The 26,902-nt window shown below is 39.1% G+C and overlaps 1 protein-coding gene across 7 annotated transcripts in view; it reads left to right on the forward strand.

The window, feature by feature from the left end:
• Window positions 1-24,690, forward strand: part of ppargc1b (peroxisome proliferator-activated receptor gamma, coactivator 1 beta) — a 118,910-nt gene extending 94,220 nt beyond the window's left edge. For 4 of the 7 annotated variants that reach the window (XM_052013941.1, XM_052013944.1, XM_052013940.1 and 1 more), the window contains exons 3-12: window positions 6,738-6,929; window positions 8,367-8,489; window positions 8,857-10,243; window positions 11,720-11,759; window positions 11,989-12,062; window positions 14,091-14,943; window positions 17,445-17,541; window positions 20,984-21,105; window positions 21,218-21,369; window positions 23,348-24,690. In XM_052013941.1, the coding sequence (XP_051869901.1) occupies window positions 6,738-6,929; window positions 8,367-8,489; window positions 8,857-10,243; window positions 11,720-11,759; window positions 11,989-12,062; window positions 14,091-14,943; window positions 17,445-17,541; window positions 20,984-21,105; window positions 21,218-21,369; window positions 23,348-23,451 (3,144 nt within the window). In that variant the 3' untranslated portion in view covers window positions 23,452-24,690. The remainder of the gene's footprint in view (window positions 1-6,737; window positions 6,930-8,366; window positions 8,490-8,856; window positions 10,244-11,719; window positions 11,760-11,988; window positions 12,063-14,090; window positions 14,944-17,444; window positions 17,542-20,983; window positions 21,106-21,217; window positions 21,370-23,347) is intronic. The other 3 variants (XM_052013947.1, XM_052013946.1, XM_052013945.1) reach the window with 2 other exon arrangements.
• Window positions 24,691-26,902: the final 2,212 nt, after the last annotated feature.

Consider the following 26,902-nt stretch of genomic DNA (forward strand, 5'->3'; position numbering starts at 1 on the left):
TTTTATACACGTCAAGTAAGTCTCCCTTTGGCTTCCTCTGCCCCAAGGGAAGCAACTCTGCCTTATCCACTTTCCCTCAGCTATCATTTTCCAGTTCTGGTAATATCCTCATAAATCGCCTCTGCATCCTCTGCAGTGCAGTCACATCTTTCCTGTAATGTGGTGACCAGAGCAGCACACAGTATTCAAGCAGTGATCTAACTAGAGTTGTGTATCCATTCCAGCATCATTTCCCCACTAGTATATTCGATGCCGCAATTATCAAAAGGAAACATCCCATATGCCTTCTCAACAACCTTATCGACCTGAGGGTATGTGGACCTAAACCTTGAGGTTTATCTTCACCACACTACTTAGTATCCTCTCATTTGTTTCACATTTCCTTCGTGCTTCTGCCAAATGAATTACCTCTCACTTCAAGGGATCGTATTTTGTTTGCCAAGTTTTCTGCCCAACTGGCTAGACCATCTAATGTCTTGTGCAATCAAAAACTTTCCTCCTCCCTGCCAACCACACAGTCAGTTTTTGAATCATCTGCAAATTTCTCTTGCATGCCACCTACATAAGTTTAAATCATGAAAGCATAGAAACCAAGGGACTGACTGCTGAACCTTATGGAACACCACTGGTAAGAGGCCTCAAATCAAATAAACACTTGTTAACCATTAGTCCTTGGTTCCTGCCACTGAGCTGTTTCAGATCCAATTAGGCATGTTCTCTTGATTCATGTGGGCCTTCATCTTTTTGACCAGCCTGCCATGCAGGTCTTTAAACTCACATAAAACACACTGTGCACACTGACCATCCTTGTTACCACCATAAAAATTTAAGTCCAGTTGGTCAAGCATAATCCTACCTTAACAAATCGATATGCACTTATGTGAAATTTTCAAAAAAAGGCAGCTACTGGAAATCTGAAATAAAAACAGGAAGTGATGGAAAGACTCAGCAGGTCAGGCCACATCTGTGGGAAGAGAAATAGAGTTAATGTTTCAGGTCCAAGACCCTTTGTCAGAACAGGGAAGGAGACAAAAGGAGTTTGTTAAGCTGCGGGGAGGGTGGAGGAGGGGGATGTCTCTGATCGGGTGGAGTTGGGGTAACCATGGGGATAAGCGGTAACCAAGTCATGAGTGAATGGGAGCAGTTAGAGAATGAGAACATAGACAAAAGAACATCGGCAAAAGGGTGTAGGAGCTGCAAAATGCAAGTTGAGCATGTCCTGAGGAAAAAAAGGAAAAACAGGAGAAAAAGCACATCAGGCTGAGACAGTATCACAGATGGTCAAACGCTACAGACTGCAATCAAGTCACCTTAAGTTGTAGTATTCAGTCCAGAAGGCTGCAACATGCCCAGATGGAAGATGAGGTGCTGTTCCTCAAGCTTGCACAATAGGTCAGAGTGGGAGGGGATGGAGAACTGAAACAGCAGGCTACGGAAAGCTCGTGATAGCCCTGCACACTGAACACAGGTGCTCTACAAACCGATAACTCAAGCTGTGTTTGCCTTCTTCATTGCAGAGGACACCATATTGTGAACACTGAATGCAGTATACTAGAATGGAAGAAGTGCAAGTTAATCATTGCCTCACCTGGAGAATATTTTGTTCTCTCGCTTTTAACTACAACATCATTATTGTCCCTCTCTTTTGTGAAGACAGCTACAAGGTGTACATAACCTTATCCATGTCTTTTGCTTCCTCACATGGGTTACTTTTTTGGTCCATTATAGGCACTATCCTTTAGTATCCTCATACTCTTTATATACTTAGATGGATTTTCTTTGATTTTACTTTCTGGTCTTTTTTTTCATATCCTCACTTTGCTTTCTTAATTTCCATTTTACTTCTCTGTAATTTGCATTCTCATCTAAGCTTTCTGAAGGATTGAACTCTCCATATCTGATGCAAGTTTCTTATTTTTTGCCCTCTCTTACCCTCTGCATTCCATCGACTAAGGGATTCCGGTTAAGCAGTCTCACCCTTTTGCTGGAACCTGTTTAACCTGAATTCCGTGAAACTGCTTTTTCACTGACTCCCATTGCTTTAAGGTTGATTTATTTTCAGGTAAAGAGTTCCAGTCCATTATTACTAAATTATTTCTCAATCTGATAAAACTGGCCTCACACCCAGTTCAGAAGCTTTACTCTTAATATATCTTCGTCCTTTTCTTAACTATCCCAAATCTAACAAAATTATGATTATTAGGACATAAATCCTAAAACTGGCAGCAAAGAGCTTCATTCAGAAATACATAACCTCATCACTCACATGTGGGAAGAGGGGAATATTTCAGATGACCTCAGAGGTGCCATAACCTTCAAGAAAAAAGATGAGACTGACTGCTATCTGCCACAGGGAAGTTCATCACAAGGGTGCTCCCCAACCAGCTCCATAAGGCAGGCCACGTTGTGAACATCCCTGACACCAGACTCCCAAAACAGACACTCTTTTCTGAGTTATTCTCTAACATGGGAAGAGATCAGCAGGCAGGCAGAGGAAAAGATTGAAGGATGTACTCAGGGTCTTCATAAAGAAATGTAACATCTCTGCTGTTTCCTGTGATCCTCTGGCCCATGACTACTCAAAGTGGAATAGGAGCATGCAGAATAGTACTGAGAACTTCAATTTGATGCATTACAAGCACTCAGAAACCCTGTATAAACAACAGAGGGAGCACACCATCTCTCAAACTGCCCGCCTCGTTCCACACACACACACCACCCCCCCATCAATCACTACCCATCCCATCTGTGGAAGAGTCCGCAGGTCCCACATTCCTTTTAGTTGCCACCTCAGAAATCACCAAGCGGAGTGGAAGCATATCATCCTCAATCCCCAGTGACTACCTAAAAAGAAGATACCATTCTACATGATGAGGTTATCTTCTCCAGAAGGGCTGCAGTAATTCAAGAAGGCAGCTCACCACCTCAAGGGTGATAATTGTTAACCATGTCAGTGACACCCATATCCCACAAGTGAATTAAAGAAAAACGGCTCACCCAGTGCATCCCAGCTGTTGATGACATTTTTGTCTCATTGCCTCTAACACCTCACACATATCATGGAAAACCATCCCGACATTTAATGGACAGGATTCTCAGCAACAAATTTTCAGCATCTGCCACTTCAGTAATTCTCTGTGCAACATGAATGGCGTACTCAGCAGCAGAAGAATGTTCAGAGAAGTTGACATATTGGCATGATAGACAATGCAAGGCACAGCCTATCTCTCACATTACTGTTAATTGTCAAGCAACAGGCCAAATTTGTTCAATGGGGAGTGTAAAAGATAAGTTAAGAGCAGCCTAAAAATACAATGCCAACTTGGTGATGCCTCATGCATCTTAATGCTGCAGAAATGAGCAGAGGTGCATTAAAACACATGCAAAATGAATTTTATGCACGATTTGTGCAAAAGAGTCATTGCATAACCAGCAGATCTAAACAAGGCTCTACAGTCCTGCTACACAGAGTTGTGATTGATCTACTTTGACTACTATTTATGCACAAATGCAATGTCCATTGTGGTGAGAGCCCCTCCCATCACAAAATTAGACCAGGCACTTTATGGTCTAAACGCCTTAACCTTCACTGTCATTTTTCTGGCATCATTCACATACATGAAAATGTCAGCAACGTGTGTGTGGCACTCATTAATGCTAGTCTTGCAGAAATTGGATCCAAAGGTTGCAATCTACCAACTTCGTTTTTTTTTATTTAGTCCAGCAAGGAACAAACCTGACTGCAAATTGGGAAGCACTGAGTGAATTAAAATGTCCTCACTGGTGCATCAGCTTCTTGGCCACAGCCTTTTCTGTGTGCTTCAATCACAGACATGACTAATAATGATTGCATCCTCTCTGTTTTATGTAGCTCAGTACAACCAGTATGATAAAGATGCTATCACAATACTGGGAGTTGGGATGGTCCAAGGTTCTGTACTAGCATAGAGTCATAGAGTTGTACCGCACAGAAACGGGCCCATCGGCCCACCACGTCCATGCTGGCCCTTTTTGCCCATCTACACTAATCCCATATACCCGCATTAGGTCCACATCCTTCTATGCCTTGCCTATTCAGTTGTCTATCTGAATCTCTCTTAAATGTATTTAGCAGAAGCAGCATGCTGCAGAAATGAGCAGAGGTGCATCAAAACACATGCAAAATGAACTTTATGCATGATTTGTGCAAAAGGTTGTTGCATCACCAGTGGATCTGCACAAGGCCCTGTAATCTTGCTTCACAGAGTTGTGATTGATCTGTTTTGACCTACTCCTTATGCATAAATGTAATATCCATTGTAGTGAGAGTCCCTCCCATCACAACATTGGACCAGGCACTTAAATGTATCTTGATCTTATCTGATTCCTCCACCACCTCTGGCAGCAAGTTCCAGGGATCAACCACTCTCTGTGTACATAAAAAAAACACCTCAAATCCCTTTAAAACTCCTTCCTCTTTCCTTCAACCTATGCCCTCTTGTTTTTTATACCCCTATCATGGGAAATAGATTCTGATTATCAACTCTATCTATGCCTCTATCAGGTCACCCCTCAGTCTCCTTCACTCCAACGAAAACAAACCAGTCCAGGCAATATCCTGATTAATCTCCTCTGTAATTCCTCCAGTACAATCATATCCTTCCTCGATTGTAGCAATCAGGACTGCACACAATGCTCCAGGTGCAGTATAACCAGTGTTTTGTGAAGTTGTAAATGTTAAAGGAATGGTGATAGCACAAATCATGCAGCTTGAAGAGATCATGATAATGGTGGTATTCCCATGCATTTCTTGTCCTTGTTCTTTCATGTGGCAAATAAAAGGACTTGGGGGTGTCTCTGAAGAAGCTGCTACAGTGCATCCCATGTACGTCACACAGTGCAGCCGTGCAGCAGATGAAAGTGTTAGTGAATAAAATGCCATTCAGCAGGTTGTTTTCTTTTGAATGATGTTAGTCTTCATTGGTATTGTTGCAACTGATCTCATCCAGACTAGTTTAGAGAATTATGTCACACTCCTAACTTAGAATTTTACAGCAAAACAAAATGCTGAACTTGTTCCAGTATCCATGACATTTATGTGGCTGGATTAGTTCAATTTCTGGTCCATGGTGAATGCTTATCAGTCCAAATCTGGATATTTTCCAGGTCTTACAGCAGGTGTTTACTTGCATATACTTGAACTGAAGCCATGAAACTTAAGTGGTTTGGCATTAACTTTGAAGAGGTTTGGAGCTACATTCTCTTGCTACCTCTCCTCCCTCAGACCCAGGTCCATTTGTGTCTTAGTGTACTCCCAACATGCTCGGTCTGCCTTGCCAATAAAGCAGAACGTACCCAGATTTGGTGATGGAGGATTGATTAAGTATATTCAAGGCTAATATAGGAAACTTGAGGGTTATGTAGAGAAGGCAGGAAAGTGGAGTTGAGACCAGTGAGTGGATCAAGCATGACTTATTGACTGGACATTAAAAGCCTATTTCTTCTCCTATTTCTCTTGTGTCCAGCTGCATTGACTGATACTGCATGACTTCTTGGCTAGTCAGCTTTGGTACTAGTCTTCCAGAATTCACACAGACAGCAAAGGGACCTAAGTTAGAGCTTGCAGCCTCACACCTCCAGGGTTTGCAGGTTCTCTCCATGATGATGTAGCTTTCCTTCGGGTGTTCTCCCTACCTTCTAGATCCCAAAGACATGATGGTAGGTTTATTGATGACTATATTACACATCAGTATTGGTTAAAGGCAAAAGGAATCAAACAGGAGTTGGATAAGTATGTGAGAAAGAAATACAGGGAAATAAGGAGATGGATGAAAGGGACTGGCATGGACTTAGTGAGCTGAATGGCTCCTTTTGTTACTAGCATCAGATAAAATGAGACTTTGCAGGTTCATCTGTACTTGGGTACCTTTCACGAGTCTTGATTCAATACTGAAGAAATGGTCACGTGGACTTTCCATCTTCATTCTTGTTTTCTCTATTGTGGTTTGATATAACCGAATGGCCTGCAGGCACTCAGGAGGCAGTTAAGAGGAGCTATATGTGGGCAAGAATAAACTGAATTTCCCTCCTTGAAGGTGATTGAACCAAGTGGCATCTTGGCTTCATGGTGACTTAAGAGCACTACTCTTCTATTTTAAGATTCCAAGTATCAAATTGTTATGAATTCAAATTCCCTAGAATTTAGGATTTAGGATTACTCTCCAGAAACATAACCACCATGCTGTCATGTCCTTTTATTTGAAATGCCAAGAACTTCTGCAGCTGTACAACAATTCAGTACTTCAATACAAGAAAAGCAGCAGGAAAGAAGTAGTCTCAATCAATGTAAATCTATGACAAGCAATCTCTCTACTTTCAGGAGCATGTTTTCAATTTCAAGAAGCTTCTGGGTTTTGGCATTCAGTTAATCATAGAAATTCTCTGAGTTTTATCTGCTGTCAGCAACCAAGAGAGCAAATTTTGGTTGGGCAGGTGTCGTTATTTTCAACCTGCATTAATATATTAAAAAGAATGTATATTGTGCACTGCTCCCATCAGGCAACAGATTAGGAGTTTTGTAGAAAACTGTATGCCTCAAGATTCAAATCCCAAGTATGTTCAAGATGCCAGAAATTCATCAACCTGTTTTCGTCAGCTTGTACAAGAGGGAATAAAATGTAAAATTCTATATTCTTAGAATTAGGGAATCAAGATCTATGCAAATCTGTCTAATCCTATTATCTACTTTTATATTGTAGACCATAGAAGAAGAAAACGAGGCCTTGCTGGCTGCTCTCACTGAGACATTGGACGACATCCAAGTAGATGATGTGAGCCTGTCTGCGTTCAAGGAACTCACAGATGGAGTTGTGACTGATTTGTTGGAAACTGCCTCTTTACCAACACCAGATGGCAGTCCCCCCAGCACAAAGGCTGATGAACCATCTCTAGTAAGAATCCTTGCTACTGTTTAAAAGGAATTGGATGAGCCTCTGGTTACCCGCTGCATGGGTATAATGTAGGCAAAATAAGGTCTGAATTTTTTTAATTTTCAGGTTTAAACATAGCAAGATAAGCTAGTTTCTTTTTTTGTTTCTTGTAAAATTGCATGTAACATTAATCACATCTAATATTAAATAGATGGCTGAAATTAAAAAAAAAATGCATGGTTAGAGATATAAAATATATGCCTTTCATTTAAAACTGTTACAAACAATGGCAGCATTTTCCTTAAATGATCTTTAGCTAATAAGTTTCTATCATCTCCCTGATAACCAATCATGCTTTGCCATAAACAGCTAATCTGAAGTAAGATGCTCAGTTCCCCGTTCCCCCCTGCACCACCACCCCCCCCCCCCCCCCCCCCAGTATACTCCACTCGCCTTCCACCATTTGTTTCTCTTTAGCATCCACTCAGGATTGTAAAAGCTCACTGCAACTGTACCTAACATATTTGACTAAAAGACTATCAGCACAAACAGCCTTGACAACCTGTTACAATTTGGTGCGAGGCCATTTTCATAGCAATCAGGCTATCCTTCCTTCCTCTCCTTCTACATAATACCTAAATATCAAATTATATGCCAAAAGAAGAACATCGTATACCCCAATCATTATTTCAGATTTGATAGATTGAAAATAATGTTCATGTGGTAGAATTAATCATTTTAATGATGTGATTTTATTTTAATATTTGGCATTAAAGTAGCTGAAATCTTGCATTTGACTCTGCTTGGGTCAATGATTCATGTACATTCTCTTTGTATTGCATCATGTTTAGCTTTTGCCACGTTTTTAATTAGAAAAATATGACCATTCATGACATTTTCCCAGTATGAATTTTCACGCCAACTTTTTTACGTCAGAAATGACTTGTGGATAGTTCTTAAAAAAAAAGATCCTGACAGATGACTTAAAATTTGAAATAACTGGAGTTTGCAAAGTAAAAGTAACTACATTGGATTATTGACAAAGGAAGTCGAATTATATGATTCAGATGATGCTGTTCACCATTATGCCAACAGTTTGCAATCTGTCATCTGAAACATAAAATTAGATTATAGCTTTTATATTACTTCCTGGTGTCTGTTATTATTTATAATATATACTGTTTCAATTTTATTCTGTTTTTGATCAGGTTTTGTGTCAGGAGCAGCTGTCAGTACAGACGCCAACTGTCAGTGTGTTTCGTGTCTTTGATGCGCTTTGACGTTCATACGAGAGGATTACTGCAGGTTTTTTAAGACGTGCTCTGCAGTCAGTCTCTGCCCAGTATATATTATAAAGATCTAACACCAAGAAAGTTTGAAGTATTATACACACGTTTTAATCTATAAATGAAATCTATGCTGAAGTGGTGTAATATTTTGGCATGTATTTTTTGATAGTTAAGGAAACTGCTTCTGGCTCCACAAAATGTGCAGTTAAACTATGAACGGCAAAAAGAGAGCAACACAGTGCGCCATGCCTCCAGTAACCAAAAGTCAAAATCACAACGTTCTTCTTTCAAGGTATTCTCATCATGAACATTACACATACCATAATTACTTATAAATATGACCAATAGTTGTTTGTACTGTTGAATCATTATTTCAGTCTTTTCATGAGTTACAGAAAGTATTATTCAATTAAAATTAATATCAAGGCTAATGGATCATCAGTGAAAGCCTGGTGCTTTTCTATATCTATCCATGCACATGGAGAATAGCCATGCAAATGAGGTAACAGATGACATTTGGTACATTTGAATCTGTGTCCCTTGCATTGTCAACATGAAGAATGGAGGAAATTTTAGGGGGAAATTGTAGGTGTTTTTATGTAATGACCTGTTTCGCCTTTACTATACTCTGTAATCCTTTCTTTGTTTTGTTAAAAAAGGTGGACGGCCCACAGGGCAGTAAGCCACACAGCACCTGTCAGCGTCAGCATCGACCGTTCACAGAATTACACAAGCACCTGACTTCAACTGTCCGCCCTCCCCTGTTTAAAACAGATGATTCCAAAATCACTAATAAAGACCAAAGCAATCCAGTGTGGACTTCACAGTATCATCAGTCACATCACCAGCAAGGTGAGAGTGAGGATGATGGTGATGTTGATGATGATTGTGTTAATGATAGTGCTAACAAAGAATTGGATTGCTTCAATGATGGGAATAGGGAACACAAACAAGGACACCACGTTCTACAAAATGGTGCTTCTTGCATTGCATCCATTAAGTCTGAAGATATGACTGCATCAGCAAAGAACAATTGGACTAAAAATTCTCAGTTTACCACAGAAGCAGAATTATGTTCAGTAGTTGAGCTTATTAAGTATATGCACACCTATTGCCTTCCGCCTAGGAAATATCCACTAGTCACAACTCAGCAAGATGATAGTGGCAATGCCAGTAACAAAAAGCAAACAAATGACTGCCCTTTGCAGAGGTTTATACACCCCAGTATAGAAAAACAGAAGCTATCAAATTCCTTAAAGATAAACCTCAGTTCTAGGCAAGGAAGGAGCACTCCAGATTTGTGCAAGAGGAATGTAAGAAAACTTTCCAAAAGTTCCATACTGAGAGAGCTATTGGAAAAAAATTTTGCAGTAGATGTGAGCAAGCCTTACAGACTTCACAATCCTTTATATCCTGTACTTGTTTGCACTCATTCATCTGATAATAGCCAGACTATTCTGTCTCAGGTGGTGCCCAAGCATGAAGGTGATAGTGCTTATTATACTGAAACCATCAACATTACGCTGAAAAAGGACAGAAAGAAATGCTGCAAGAACAAGGCGGCTAAAATGGGGGATACAGTAAAGAAACAAGAAAGTACATGCCTTGCAGTTCGGCGCTCACTGAGATTGAACCCTCAGGTTAGTGGGATCCTAAGCATTGATTTAGAGTCAGCTTCAGCTGGGAGTCTAACGAGAGTAAATTTGGAGGGAACACCAAAGGAGTCTGGGTCATCAAATGTGCAGATGAAGTTTGAGGGGGAGGGCTGTGAACAAGTAGCAGAAATTGAGATAGATTATTCTGGACAGCAACTCTGTGGCAGTGGTACGCACATTGTGCCAAATGACCAGCGGTATCGACAATCCTGTAATCGAGTGCATTGGACTGAGGAGAACAACAATGAAGAAAGTTCGTTTACTACTGACCTTCCTACAGTTTCCATGGTTCCATGCTGTAATATAGTTGAGGACCACCAAGCCTTCACTGCACAGGACTTCCCATTAAATGAAACCAAGATGCAAGAAAACAAGACTAGCAGAAAGCTAGGTAATCCTGTTCAGCTTCTCTGCTTCATTCTCTTTAATAATTACACAAAACTATGCCCCTAAGCCACTTTTAAAGCTTATTATGGAATTCCTGCAGTCTTTTGGAAATTACATTCATTTTCATTAATTCAAAGAGTTAACGCTTATAATCATTTTCAGACACTGTTTATTCTCACTGTTTTATTACCTTTCTCAAGAGACATTTCTCTGCTGATTACTACTTACATTGATTCTATTGGCTTTTGCTTGTTAATTTTCTCATTTTCTGTAGTGGGAATAAAGAATGCCCTTCATATACTAAGGGATTTCATCTTATTTCAGGATGTCAATTTGTTGCATTCTCTAATGCTCATCTGAAAAAAAACTTGAGTTTATTTAAAATAACTTTACAATCCTCTGTTAATAGATATTTTTAAGTTATTCAGTATAGAAGTGCTAGAAATTGTAACTATATTTTACATCATGCATCTACTTAAGTATAAACAATATTATCAGGCATATTTTGAAAAGGCTTTCACCTCACCTCCAGGTTCCTGCATCTCCCTTATTAAATTTCTTCCAGTACTCTTTAAAGTAAATATTTTCTTTCTTTCTGGAAAGATTGCTCCAAATAAAGAAAGTACCAACTGATCAAAGTCACTTTTAATAAAAACTGGGACTGAAGAATTTAAACCCTTATATTTTTCTCTGATGATGCCAATACCATGTGTTTGGCTTATCAGATTCAGTGTTTTCACTTACACTGAAACATAGTTAGCCAAATCCAGATTTCTATAACACAGAGATGCAAAGAACTTGTGTAGCAAATGTATCTCCATCATTTTGGGACAGAGGATGTACCAGAACATAAAGTCTGATGCTGGAAGCCATTTTCCTGTTTGTTCTGGCATTTCATAAGTTGGTTGAAAACTACGAAGTTCACATTTCCATTCATTGTCCAAAAAGAATGAAGAATGAGCAGTTTAAAGTAGCTCTAATGTTAACATAATTGTATATCACAATGGATGCCAGGAAGTTTATGCTAGTAAAAAGCTACCTTACACAAAAGATGTCAGTGTTCAGAGGATGAATTTGTTTTTAATTTTTATAGTAGTGCAAAAAAAAAGTGCTGTGGATGCTGGAATTCTGAAATAAAATGTTAAATATCCTTTACAGCTCAAGAATAATTAGGAACATCTTTTTGCTACAAATGAATGCTTTTAATTAATTTCTATTCTCATCTCTGCCCCAGCTCTATGGTGTGTTTTAACGTGTCTTGAAATTGTTTCTATTTCTTTTTTTTGCCTATTCTGTGTCTATTGTTCTTATCACAAACTGTATTCTGACACATACTCCAAGATTGAGAATTGTCATCATTTATTAAAAATATCCTGCAACTATTTAATAACTAATACTCAAAAGATTTGAATACTTTACAAAATAGCAACATGTTACGCTATATAATTGACACTTTATAAATGTTTATTTTTTTTTGCAGCTAAACCTACAAGTTTGTTACTTAGTCCAGAGTCTGAAAGGTAGGTGGTATATTTTCCTTTGTCAGGAAGTGCAAAATACAACCTGGCTTTTAAAGCTGGCTCTTAAAGCTTGAATTTTTAAAGCAGCACCCACCACCATCTTCATTAGTTCTTAATCATTTCAAGCCATTCTTTTGTAACATCATAGCAAGCTCTTCTAGTTTGTATATTTGATATGTAACTTAGAGTGTTACAATTGTTTGATTCAACTCATATTTTCTATTTTCAGTGACTGCAAAGAGTCTCCCCTTGAGAACAAACCTTTTGAACAAGTACTGAGCGTAGAACTGTGTGGAACTGCAGGTAAGCACATGATCTGACTTTGATTCAAGTTACCACTGCTACCCTCACCGATTCAGGAGGGAGAAGAATGTTATAATAGACTGGAAGGTTTTTTCATTGACACTTGTTTTCAGCCAAGAAAATATAACTTAGAGGTAGCTTTTACTTTCAAAGACATGGGGAAAAGCAGTTTTTTATATTCATAGAAATGTTCCAGTCCATTAAGCTTGTTAAGTATCTGATGAGTGGAGAAAATAATAATGTGAGTTTGTGCTGGAATTTGTTTTATCCTTCCAGTGTCCACTGTGTAAATATCTTAATTCTTTAGTAAATACTTTGTAAATTATTTTTCTGAATCTGCTGTGAATGGGGTGGCATTGTGATAGTGTGATCAACATGATCATTTTCCACATGATATACAATTTAAAAAATTTATTGAGCATAGATTTTGAAGCTAGCCTAAATTTAGCAAAAAGCTGGAGCCAGAATTTTAAATGAATGAAATTTGTTCTAAACAGGGATGAAGTAATGGGCTGTTTAGATGGTGACGAGTCATGCTGTGTAACTATTCACAGAACTTCAGAGACAGAGCAGGAGCATCCATATTGTGGCCCTAGCAGTCCTTCTGATAGAACAGATTCCATAGCCATTGCATTTTTTATTAAAAAAAAGCTTCATGTTGACATTAAAAAATAGAAAAATACCAGTTACTGAAAACAGAGGAAAAATAAACAAGGGCTCCATATTGAGCACGCACATTAAAGACTTCAATGCTCAAAATGGATCTGCTTTCAGGTGGTCCTCTTGCCTCTGGTCACCCAGTGTGCAAATTCCACCTATTACCTTTTCAAGTGGGTGCATAGAGCATTATGATTAATAATTTGTAAGTAACAAGTAGACATTTTTTTAAGATCACAAAAATGAAAATAAAGTACGGGCAGGACAGCAGCACATTATGTGTTTCTCCTCATCCATAGGTTACAAGAATTCAGTAGCTGTCAGAATTTTGGTCTGAAATGACTATATGCTTAATTACTTTTCCCTTTGTCTTTGATTTTGACAGCAACCTCGAAATAGTGTTTTCAGTGAACACTAAAATGACAACATTCAGCAGTTCTGTAAATAAATACATATTCTTTGTAAATGTATTTAAACTATTTCTGGCTGAATCAGTTATCTTTAGAATAATCTGATTTATTTTGAATGCCTACATCCTGCTGACTGGGAAGGCTAAAGATGAGCTACTGTAAGGCACTCTTTTCATAGCTTTGTCAGGTCTCTAATGCATTTGTGCTGTGAACAGAATGTAAGTACACAAACTGCTTGTACTTCACCTGCAGACACAGACAGAATATTGGATTTCTTTTTTAAGTGGTGTGCCAGTTCCCTGCAGCTCAAGGCTTTTAAGTTATTTTGCTTAGTGTTAGTTTGTTTTCTATAATGAATATGAATAATAAAGTTTAGATACATTTCTGATGTGCTTTTCACATTTGAAATAGACAGCTTCAGCAGGGCAAAGTGAGAACAGTCCCAAACAATGTGTCATCAGGAGTTGTGCCTAGTAAGATAAGATATCCTTATTAGTCACATGTACATCGAAACACACAGTGAACTACATCTTTTGCATAGAGTGTTCTGGGGGCAGCCCGCAAGTGTAGCCATGCTTCTGGCACCAACATAGCATGCCCACGGTTCCTAACCTGTACATCTTTGGAATGTGGGAGGAAACTGGAGCACCCAGAGGAAACCCACACAGACACGGGGAGAACATACAAACTCCTTACAGACAGTGGCTGGATTTGAACCCAGGTCACTGGCACTGTAAAGCGTTACACTAACCGCTACACTAAATTATGATAAAGGAATGCAGAAAAAGGCATTTTTTGCCTGTTTTGTGGTTTACTTGGGAGTATTGGATTTCATGGATAGTTATGCCATCTTTCAACGTTTAATGTGTCTTGATTCCATATTAATAGTCATGTCCTTTCCTTTATGTTCACAAAATAATAATTACTTCATGGATATCAATGTTAATCATTCTTCTTCCAGGACTTACACCTCCAACTACACCACCACACAAAACGACCCAAGATGATCCTTTCAAGACAGCAATAAAAATTGATTCATCTGTTAACAACACAATTAACCAATTACCAACAAAGAACCATTGGAGTTCTTTATCAAAAAGTCTCATCAATAAGCACCCCGAGCAAACTGAGCTGTATGCTTACCTTAGCAAAGCCACAGTCACCCCAGTTCAGACGGAAGGCAAGAAAGTTAAAAGGTCATATACCAGATGCTTTGGTGACCATGACTATTGTCAATTGTACAGGTCAGAAACTGAAACTGAAAAAAATGTTCTGAGACTTTATGAACTTCCAAACTCTAGTAGTCATCAGAATGGAAAGGAAACGTATGATGATTATTCACTTTGCAGTGATAAGAAACAGAAGATGTCTCCCATTCCAAATCAAGGACCTAATGGTAAGAAAGTGGAGATAAGCAAAAAGCTTTCAGTTCAGAGCAGCAATAAAAAACCTATGAGAGACCAAGAGATAAGAGCCAAATTATTCAAACACTTTGGCTATCCGGAAGAAGCCATCACAGATGAGGTGAAACAAAATACACTTGAAGACAATGATTGTGGTCCTAATGAATGCTGCTATCATTCTGATGCAAAGCTGCTAACAGGGATGAAAAGGCCTGGGACTACTTCTCCGGATCAATCACCATCTCTTTCCTCGCACAAAAACGCCCAATCACTTCCAAAGGACTCTTTGCATGCTCAAGAACATCAGTTAGATGAGGAAAGAACAGAGTCCTGCTCTAACCAACAGCACAAAATAACTTCTGGATCTCCACTTACACAATTCCGATCTCCAGTGAAAAGGGAATCTGTCAGGTAGGACTTTCACAAGATAATAAAGACATAAAGTTGTAAGCAAGAACTGGTCATTGTATCGTGACCTTCTGACTTGACCACAGCCTTCCTCCACTCATTCCCCAGCCTTCCATCCAATCTTTTAGCATTTTCCAGAAATATCCAGAATGGTGTATTGTCAAGTTAGGTATCATTTCCAATAATAAACCCTCCCAGTAAGGGTAGAGTGAATGAGGCAGTTATAAAAGCCATGAAGGAATATCCAGCCTCTGCTTCAGCTGCCTGTGTGGGGAAACAACCTCTCACACTTTAATGGCGCCTCCAAGGTAGAAGGAATAGTTAGGAAAAAGAACTTAAAACTGTTGATCTGAAATTTGATTGAAAGCTCGCTGTTGTAGTGGAGGAAACCTGGCAGCAACTTCTAGGTGCAGTTAAATGCAGCAATGGATAAGTAGCTACCAATAATTTCCTGCTCCTGCACAGTCTGCATTGATTTGTAGCCTTCTCCGGTGTATTTTGCAGAAATCAGTGAACTGATGAGAACTTCAGCTATAATTCTGACTGAAAAATCCTGAATGTGTTCTGCTTCATATAATGTGTGTCTGAGTTTCTATTGACATTTTACATCATAATTAGTCCTTAATGAAAACTCTGGCGCAAAAGGTCTAATGTTAGTTTTTTGGGTAAGAAATTTCAAGTTTATTTGAAATAAATGATCTTTTTATAAAGTTTGTTTGATATTTCACTTCTCTCTTAATTGCAATCAAAAGAGATACAGAGGAAGATAAAGCAAAAACAAAATGGGTTCTGAACCTTTATAGAAAACTGTTCCAGCCTAAACTGGACTATTGTGTTTCATTCCGGTCACCGCATTATGAGAAGGATATGAAGGTATTAGAGAAGATCCAGAAAAGATTGGCGAGAATGCTTTCTCGTAAATGAGGGGCCACTGTTACAAGGGTAAATTCATGACGTTTGTTTTCCTTAGGGGAGATTTGATAGAAGTATACAAAATGATTAGGGGTCCGGGCAGAGCAGATAGTGGGAGGAATTTCTGTTGATGGAGGGGTCAAGGAGTAAGGGTCACAGGTACAGAGCAGCAAGGAATTAAGAGAGACCTGAGGCAGTAGATGCGGATGTGATGGAGGCAGGTTCCATTTTGGCCTTCAAGAGGGAATCAGATAAATATATGGTGAAGGAAAATGTGTAAGGTTATGGAGAAAGGGTTTGTTTAGTTGAGAACTGGAGAGTTGCCTTGTAGGGAACTAGTGTGGAGATATGGCCTCTGTCTACACTGTAATCATTTGTAACATAAAAATTACTTAAAAGTTCGAGTCCCCGCCGCCCATTTTAAACCCATATTAACCTACCCATACGTCTTTAGTGGTTCTTTGCATTGTGGTTTTGCTTTCTGAGAGAATTCTTCACAGTGATTGATTGGCTGCCAGACCTGTCTATTGACGTCATTGGTGCTGCCTACAAATGATGTCAGGGAAGGTGAAATCCACACCACTGGATCATTGTGGGCAGCGTTTTTCAAAGTCAGGGGCGAGTGCCATTGCTTCACTACTGACCAGAAAATGTAGGCTCTTACATTACAGCAATTTATCATTGTAAATGCCTTTCACTGCACTATCCATAAATGTAACAAGTGTTACAGTTATTTAAGATGAAAAGCCTATGCGAGACAGTTGAAATAGAGCTTTTCAATTAAATTTGAAATAGAATATAGTGAACAATCTATCATTTTTAAATATAATACATGTAATGAATGTCATGCCCAGCTGGATTCTGATGGCATGTTTTTAATGTCACAAGATTCATCAAATCACCTGTTCGAGATGTTACAGCTTTTTATTTTTCCAATTTTCTCCCCTTCTCTAACTTCAGTTGAAATATATTTCCAAGAGTATTGATAACATGCAGATTTTGCCCAAGAGATATGTCTTTGTTTAGAAGATGGATGTTGCCATTTATTAAATCATGGAGAGCATTATAATTGAACCTACTTCCTGGACTCGTGTCCTTGGCACCAGGCTTCCAGAGGCTGATTCCTACCCCCTCCACCCTGTTCCCAAATCCCTCACCTAGTCTGGCTCTCCAACCAAGGGAGCTGGGAAAAAAGAGGCCAAATAGTTCACTGTGTGACTTTGGATACAAAGAATGCATTAAATGTAGATTTTGTATTTGACCACAACCTATTGTATAATTTTCTAACTAAATTGTTAGTTTTCAATGCATTGCCACTGGTGGTTGTGTAGTTAAGTATCTTTGTTTGTCACCATGTTAGGTAAATTATATCTTAAAATTTATTTGATTAATTAGCTTTAGTAACGGGATTAGGGGTCTGGGAATTGGTTCCACACCACAAGGTCATCCAACCCATTGTATCTGCCAGTACTATTCCTTCAGCCAGGGTTACCTACTTTCTTCAAGACTTATCAGTGATATTTGAGATTCATTTATGGGCAGATTTTAAACTTGTTGCTGACAGCAAATTTTTTTTTCTGAAAATTCCACAGGAATGGCAGGCATGACAAATGTTTATATGGGAGGCAAATTTGGAATGATGAGGACTTTGAAAATGCTAACCGAAGGGATAGAAGGAATAAAGCCGTGGTAAGTCATACATTGAAGAGAAAATTGGATCAGATCCTGCGCACTTACTTTAAATGTGGTCCAGTGGGTGCTTTAACGATGTCCCTAACACTACAGAAAAAATTAAAATAATTTGCAACCATAAAGACTGATTGAGCTGAAAATTTTCTCCATTACACTGTAAGGAAGGAGAACAGCAGAAAAGGGGGAAAATCAATTGTCAAAATCTACCAGTCAATTCCTATCACCATCCCAATTTTCCTTCCTCACATCAAGCGGCTAATATCTTGACCTGTCCACTTCCCTGTTTTGTCCTGCCAATCGCTTTGCCCCTCCCTCACTTCTTCTGCACCTGCCCAAGGTTCTAATTAATCCCTCACCTTTGATGCTGGCAGAAGTCCTGCTGCCCATCTCACTATCTCAATGTTCTTGCCAGGTGGTGGTAAGCACAGATGCACACTTAGTTCCGCAACCCAACCAGGAAGATGGTTCTGTCTTATGGTAGGCTTGGAGCACCGCAGGTAAATCCTTCGTTGCCTCAAAGCTACCAAGGGTAAATAATCCAGAGAGTCTGATGGGATGGAATCTTGGTCTACTTATATAATGTGGGATCTGACTTCACACTGTGCGTGGCTTGGTTCTTTGACCCTGACAGGTTCCTAACCCAGAAAACTGATTATTAGGCATGGGTTCCACCTGGACAGGCTACAGAACCATAGAGGCGTGATCTGATTGCCAACCAGGGTGGAAGAATAATAGTCCTATCCCAGTGAAATGTGTGTCATTCCCTGATCCCAGGGCGTGTGTGATTCATAACCCAGGGGCCTTTGTATAGAGGGATGGGGGCATTGTGTCCAATGGCAATAGCATGTGAGTAGAAGGAGTGATGTGCACAGGCAGTTTCCTCCTCCATGAAGCTGTCCTTGCCTCACTTCAGTTGCCAATTTCTTGAGGCCTGTGAAACACAAACATCCAACCTTATACTTGGAAAGCAGATTAAATCAGAGGTTGGCAGCCTCCTTAAACACTGACACTTCATCCTATGGGAACCAATGGGTCAACTTCCCCTTAAACCTGGAAGCTCGTAGGTTAGAGCTTGTTTGAGCTGAGGTTCAGATTTTTTAATACTCCCATTTTAAATGGGTAAAATTATGCTTGATCATCTTAGAAGACAATATGAACTTGGATTTTTAGGTGTCAATCCTGCTTCATTTTCCTATCACAAGTTTATTTTGAACATTGTATATTTACTGGGACCATTCTGTGAAATTTACCATGATCTTTTCATCTACTTCAGAATGGAAAAAAGACTTCCAAATTTATATTTATTTAAGTCTGACGAGAAGTATAAATATTTATTGATTTTGATATTCCCAGCAGTGTTCATCCTAAGTTGCATTAGGCTTACTGTCTCTGATTAAACCAAGATTACCATGTCTACTAATAATGAGTAGGACTGTACTCATTTCCCTTGGCTAAGTAGGACTTATGCTCAGGGCCCCTATCGCTTAAATCCTTTGCGTCAATGGTTCCCGGCTTTAATCTCAGCACTGGCAAGAGACATGTTGCCTGTAGATAGTAACTAGCTTTGTCACTCATTTAGTTTCTGCCCACGCTCATAATTAATGTATTAGTGCTTAACAAACTCATTCATGTCACTTAAGGACAGTTAGTTTTACTGCTTCTGGTTTTGTCAAAATATATTTTCATAACATTTCTCTAATAAGCAAGAGTTTTATGTAAAAATTGAAATGTTTTTAAATTCTGTGAGTACTGAATTCTGAGCATAGATTTTTGATTAGTTATTTGCATATTACTTCTGTCTAAACCTGCAAAGATTCATACATTCTAATCTAAAAAAATACTAAGCAATGACATCAAATAAGCTGATATGTTGTCATGAAGGTGATTCCTCAGAAATAGCTTTGACTTATAAACGTGAAAATGGGCTTTATAATTTGAGGTCCAGCTGTTCCTTTGTTTACATAAATGTCATAAATATATTAAAGCAGAAATCCAGGTGTTGATGTCACAAAATTGATCGTTCATTTCAGGAGAGTTGAGGCATGCGTCCTGAGAGAAAAAATGTGGCAGGTTGAAGAATTTATATAGTTCAGCTTTAATATAGTCATAAAAGTCAAACTCTAGCATTTAACATTCCCAGTAGACTAACTAAGCTACGATGATGACAACAACAGTAACTTTCATTTGTGTTTAGCCTTAAAGGAGGTGTATTGGAGTTTTTGAAACAGAAGTCCATACCTTTGGCCCAAGATAGTTTAGGGTAGATCTGTGGGTGGTGTAGGGTTAAAATTGGTTGACACAAGAAGCCAGAATCAAAGTGGATGGGATGGGGAATACTAATAGAGTTAGGGAGGGGACAGAACAGGACCCTGTGTTGGTCAGCAAGCATTGAGGTGATCAGGACTGACCCGAATTAAGAAATGGCAGTGATGTTTGGAAGCTCACCAGTTATACCAAGGTTCGCAGAGACACACTGCTTCTTATAGGCAAGTTCATATAGGAATTAGAGCCAGTCGATCTAACTTTTTTTTCTCCACTGTGTCAAGTTCTCCTTTAACTTTTCCAACAGATTCCTCTTGCATTTCCCCTTCAATTTATTCTGGCATTCCTCTGCCCCTCCATATTTCAATTTAGGATTGACTCATGTTGCCACTCAATTTAATTTGGCTTCTCTTCTCAATTCAGGTGTTGAGGCCAGCATAGGTCATCCATGATCATATTGAAGGGCTGATGGCCTACTCCTGCTCCTATGTTCTTGTGTGTTATTCACCAACAGTTTGAACGGCAATTCTTTATCCACTATTTCACTGGAAGTGTGCCCTGCTTAAAATAAGTCAGTTGAAATAGACAGAAGGATATCATATGAGCATGTTAAAAGTTCCTGACCAAATATCATCAGTAATATCATAATACTCAAATAACAGGTGCCTAGAGGTGACCTAGGGGATATAATCCCATCCTTAATCAAGGATTCTATGATGGTTGCAAATTGCTAAATCTTTGGTTCATGGCCTCATTCAGACTTTACCATTAAATAGCCGCTCTGTAGTAATATTTTATAAATAAGAAACAGTTTAGAAAATCACTCTTTTGCATATACTGTTCATTTTTAATAACTGGTTATTAATTAAAATAATGTTCCACTGTTTGTGGTAATTTTAGGCCCTCCAAACCTACAGTTCCTTTCTAAGACCGCCCATATCCATTGCAAATAGATCAACAATAACTTGTATTTATATGCTGCCTTTAACAAAGTGTTGTGTGAGAACAGAGAGATTGTCAAACTCTTAGTTCAAACGTAAACAAACAGATATGTGCTGAAAATGTATGCTGTTAATAGGTGTTCGATAAATAATTGATTTAAAACACCACACAAGGGGGAAGTGGAATAACTGAAGGAGATTTTACAAATGGATTCAAATTAGATTTGTTTGTTCAGGATGAGTGCCGTATTATCTACATTGGAAAGTTAGCCTGCAATATAACTCCAGCAGAACTAAAGCGCCGTTTTGAAGTTTTTGGAGAGATCGAAGAATGCAAACTACTTACTCAAGATAGGGGGTAAGCATTTATTGAGATTATGATACATTCATATGTATCTCATATTTTCAAGTGACAAAATGTACTGTCCATTTTTAATTAAATGTTTTAATGCAATTTTTTTTAAATGCAGTGTTAAGTATGGATTTATCACATATCGCCATAGTGAGGATGCTGCTTCTGCTCTCAAGAATGGGCATAAATTGCAGAAACGGAGTGAGTCTACATTGCATTTATATTGTGGAGGGATCAGACAATTCTGCAAAGTCAATTACACTGACCTGGGTAAGGATCCACAAGAATTTGCACTTTACTCTCCATAGATCTCAGCAATTCAGCTCTGTCAATAATACTGTTTTGTAGAGTTGATCGGTACAAAATGGAAACTATATCCTATTGAAAGATGTGTAACTGTTCTTGGACATTCACAACAATTCGCTGTTGGTGGTCCATGTGTTTAAGTTCGCCAGGTAAAGTGCACATGGAAGAGGAGGTTAGTGGCTCTATCTCCTGCCAGAGCTAGCCTTTTCCCGCAGTACAGAACATTTATACATTTTATGTGCACCAGTATCCCACTCAGTGCTATCCCACAGAGCACTGATTCATTGTAATGCTCTTGGTCTTCCAGCCCAAACACTCAAGAGATAGACACATCTTTGTACAGGAAGTCCCCGGGTTACGAACGAGTTCCGTTTTTGAGACTGTTCGTAACCCGATCTTGCCTGTAACTTGGAACAATGTCTGCGCATGCGCACTTGGCCCGGGGATCATGGCCACGCATGTGCACTTGGCCCGGGGATCACGGCTGCGCGTGGCCCCAGCCGCACATGCGCACTTGGCCCGGGGTTGGGCCAAAGAAGGTGTACCGCCGCCGTGGTAGGATCGGGGACCAGGCCCGCTTACGAACCGAAGGTCGTTAAGACCACGAAGGTCGGTTCATATGTATGGGCGTTCGTAAGTCGGGGACTTCCTGTATTTTAAAAAAGATATTCACTTGGACTATGCACTCATGCACTACAGAAAAACCTGGTATGAACACCTGCTCTCCCTGCTGCTGTGCTGGGAACGTGGGTGCCAGGAAGCTGGCACAAATCCAACAATGAATCACATCACAGCTTGATGTAGAGAAACTGCCTACTCCTGTCGGATGTGATAGAAGGTACAGCGTCCCCTCTTTTTTGACTGCACAACAATGTCCTCCCAGAGATTTATCTAAGGTAGAGAAATCTCTGCTTTTCCCTCCTATATATTGGGCTTCCCCTTTTCCTATCTTCAGAAGAAGGGCCTGAAGAAGGGTCCTGACCCGAAACGTTGACAGTCTGCTTTTCTCCACGGATGCTGCCTGGCCTGCTGAGTTCCTCCAGCATCACAATGCTTTTCATTTCTCGAAGGTAACAAGCTTAATGCCCAGTAAACAACATTAAGCTTGTTACCATGGAGAAATTTCCAGGTGGATAAGGTCAAACTGGATTTGTGGCAGGTTCCTGGCTCAGCAGCACTATTGATAATGCATCTTTTTATGTGTAATGCTATAATAACAGTTTTAGCATCGATTCCATTAACAAGTTGGGAACACATCCTGCCCGTCAAGGGAGGTACTAGTGTATATGTTCAATAAAATCTCCACTTGGCTTCTTCATAGTGTGGCTCTCTTCTTTTCCTAAAATCCTAGGTAATGCCAATTCTTGATTTATCTAATCAAGAAGCATTCTCCTAAAGACACTGCATTCTCCTAAACCACAGCAAATCTAGAACTAACTCATAAGTTCCATTTCTTTGCTTCATTTCTACGTGAAATAGTTCTGCATCCATGCCATTGCCGATGGGATTTTGAACTTTGCATGTTCAGAACACCCATAAAGCAATAGCTTTAACAATTCACTAGCGTGCAAATTCTTCACCATAGATTTGTTTTGTGATTCAATAAGTGTTTTATGCACACTTTATAGCAAGTGCTGGGATGGCTGATGCATACTTGAATAAGTTTTGTCTGCACTGGCAATTACTGAATGAGCATCATTAACAAATCCTTCGACTGTGAAGAGTGTGATCATAACCATTATGTATTGAAATTCTGTTGAAAACATAAATGGACTGAAATCTTGAATTGCAATTTTCTATATAAAAGAATATAATGAATAGAAATTGTGCAGTACCTTGAAACAAACATGTCCCAGGAGGAATTAATATCGAGTGTTTATTGAAGTGCTTATTTTATGAAATGGAAGTAATATAGAACTAAAAATTTCTTGGTTAATTTTAGATCCCAGTGCAGAAGACTTGGACCCTGCTCCAATGAAAAGCAAGTATGACACTATGGATTTTGACAGCTTGTTGAAAGAGGCACAGAAAAGCCTGACTAGGTAACAGCCTTACATCTATTGCCTGCAGAGGATGCCACAATACCTCAATCAAGGCACTTTTCATTTGTTTACCTCTGTCCATTAGAACAGGACACTCATCCTTTAACAGTGAAATCAAAATGAAGTTTACATGAACTAAGCTGCTTCTGTCTGTGATTCTTTGGTAGATGTCAAATGTCACAAGTTTGAGCAGTCTAGTAGAACTACTGCTCATTGGTTGTTGTGTTCCCATAAGTAAACATAAAACAATAGTGGAATTGCAGCTGTGTTCACCAATTTTAATGTCTGTAGTTTGGGATACAGTGTTAGTATAATGGGAATTGGGGTTAAACACTCGGGTATTTTATGTGTTTTATGTGCTGCATTTTAAAATGTAATAGTTTACATGTATTGAAGCGTTTTCTGTTGTAATTTATTGTGTGCTTCCATTGTTTCAACTATGCACTGTAACTGTAGCCTTGCCTTTTCAGTCCTGAAATTTCCTAACCAGAAATGTTTACATGTAATATTATAGACTTTACTATCATTATAGTGAACTAACATATCTAGATTGACAGAGCTGTACTGTAAGTCATTGAATAAGTGCATATCAAGAAAAATTTATAGCTGGGTGCATGGGTGATTATTCCATTAATTGGTGGGATCATCAGAATGTTATAATAGCTGATGAAAGTAGGTTATTCTAAAATCATACACTGACAAAAATGAAGAAATTGTTTTATTATTTAAGTATGTTCAGTATGTGTGTGATTAATTTAAAATGTATAAGTGGGAAGGTATGGGGAGTTCAGATAAAGTTTGATTATTTCTTTCAACTTTTTTAATTTTTAGAATGCCTAACTCGTTTCATTACTGTTTTATAATTAGATTTTTTCAGGCAGTTAAAATACAGTTCATTTTTGGTAATCTAATGTATTTTATTTATGATCTTAAGATTGAAAACCTTTGGAACCTTATACCTTTTCCACATCAGCTTTAAGTGTGATTAAATAGTCTCTAGCTTCTAAGCAAATGGCATATTATGTATTTTTAAACCATATCTTATAGTTTCTTAGAGAGTAATTCAAATCACAGACTGTATTAAACATAATATTTTAATGTCTTGTAAATATGTTGAAACCCTCTCAAAGCCCCTTCAATGCACTTGTTTACATTAATAAAATCGCAGAATGTAACCACATTCTTTTAACAATTGTATTTTATTTTTCGGTATTTCAATGATTTGCCACTGAATAAAAATAGCAATAAAACAATGTAGGAATGGATTTCTTTTTGTAATTGTTTATTCTGACTCAACAGACTTAAATCCTGCAATTGAAAGAGAAAGTAGGCTAAAGATTAATTATTTGTCCTCTGACAATGAGAATATGTGGGACAGTTGCGTACCCATTTAAATTTGTGATCTTTCTATTTTGAATATCCGTAAGGTTCATGCAGTTTAACATTCACATGCTATCCCAGCATAACCTGCAGCTGTAATCCCCCAGTGGTATGTACACAAGGTGATGACAGTTGTTATTTTAGGATATGTTCTTCCTGCGTAGCAAAGCCTGAGCACCTGTGCGGGGGCACTTGCAATATTTATCCATTTTTTCCTGGTCAAAAGCACAGGTGAAAGCAACAGTTGATTGTAGTTTCTATCTTATAGAGTCTATAATGCAAAGGCAGCAAAAACAAGGGCCATCTTAATGATCACTCTATAGTAATATTGGTTCAAAGTCTGAGAAAATAGTGAGCAGCAATACATGGTAGAGGCTGTCAACCACACCTTCAAAAATACTTTCTTTAATATCTTGAATAGAAATTGATGGAAAGGTGTTTGCAGTCTCAAAAACTGATAGGACATGAAAAATTTTAACCAAGAAGCTTGGTGCTTTGAAATTAATCAACAGTCTTTATATGCCTGACACCTATCAGAAATGGCCATGATTTAATCCTACCCCTCCTTGCATCATGCCAATGGTGATGATACATTTCTTTTTAATTTGTTGTGGAATATGTATAATGCTGGCCTGATATGCCTGGGAAGTAGAAAACCCAACATTGCAAAACACCAAAATCGCTTTGACCAAAAACGAAATACAAATTATAAAAGCACCTCTCATAAGTACTCATGCTTTGCAGTGTGTACAGGATGCCATTTCCCAAGTTAGCCTTTTTTCATCATTGTCAAGACCGTGTATATACAGCGTTTGAATGTTGTGGGTACAGCTCTTTAACATCATATATGTATTCTGTCCTTTGCTTTATGACTATTCAACTTGCAGGACCAGATTGGATTCAGTGCAAGGGAAGGCTAAGCATATATAGAGAAACAAAGGACTGCAGATGCTGGAATCTAGATGAAAAACACTATGATGTTGGAGGAACGCAGCAGGCCAGGCAGCATCTGTGGAGAAAAGCAGACGGTCAACATTTTGGGTCACTGACTGCCTGTTTTTTCTCCACGGATGCTGCCTGGCCTGCTGAGTTCCTCCAGCATCATAGTGTTTTTCATTAATTATATATAGATCTCAGAGTTGTTCAAAGGGGAAGGTGGGGGTTGCATGTTAGCAATAATTAAGAAGTTGAACATGGAGCTGGAGAGTAGGAAGTTTTAAGCTACCATGAAACTGAAAGCTAATACCCTAATGCATTATGTTCATTTCAAACTAGGTGGAACAATTGAACTGCAGAAGCATACTGACCTTCCAGCACATTCCTGAAAACATTATAACCATAGAACCATAGAACCATACAGCACAAAACAGGCCCTTCGGCCCACCGTGTCGTGCCATCCATCAGACCACCCTCACACTACCTAACCCCTTCCTCCCGCATATCCCTCTATCTCACGTTCCTCCATATGCCTATCCAACAAGCTCTGAACCTGTTCAATGTATCTGCCTCCACCACCACCCCAGGCAGTGCATTCCATGCACCAACCACTCTTTGGGTGAAAAACCTCCCTCTGACATCTCCCCTGAACCTCCCACCCATAACCTTAAAGCCATGACCTCTCGTCTTGAGCATTGGTGCCCTGGGAAGGAGGCGCTGACTGTCTACTCTATCTATTCCTCTCAATATTTTATATACCTCTATCATGTCTCCTCTCATCCTCCTTTCCAGTGAATAAAGCCCTAGCACCTTAAGCCTCTCCTCATATTCAATACCCTCCAATCCAGGCAGCATCCTGGTAAATCTCCTCTGCACCCTCTCCAACGCCTCCACATCCTTCCTATAATGAGGCGACCAGAACTGAACACAGTACTCTAAATGTGGCCTAACTAGAGTTTTGTAAAGCTGCATCATAACCTCGCGGCTCTTAAACTCAATCCCGCGACTTATGAAAGCCAACATCCAATTGGCCTTCTTAACTGCTCTTTCCACCTGTGAGGCAACTTTCAACGAACTGTGAATATGAACCCCCAGATCCCTCTGCTCCTCCACACTGCCAAGTACCTTGCCGTTTACCC

Source organism: Pristis pectinata, chromosome 4 (genome assembly GCF_009764475.1).
Source record: "Pristis pectinata isolate sPriPec2 chromosome 4, sPriPec2.1.pri, whole genome shotgun sequence".
Taxonomy (NCBI): domain Eukaryota; kingdom Metazoa; phylum Chordata; class Chondrichthyes; order Rhinopristiformes; family Pristidae; genus Pristis; species Pristis pectinata.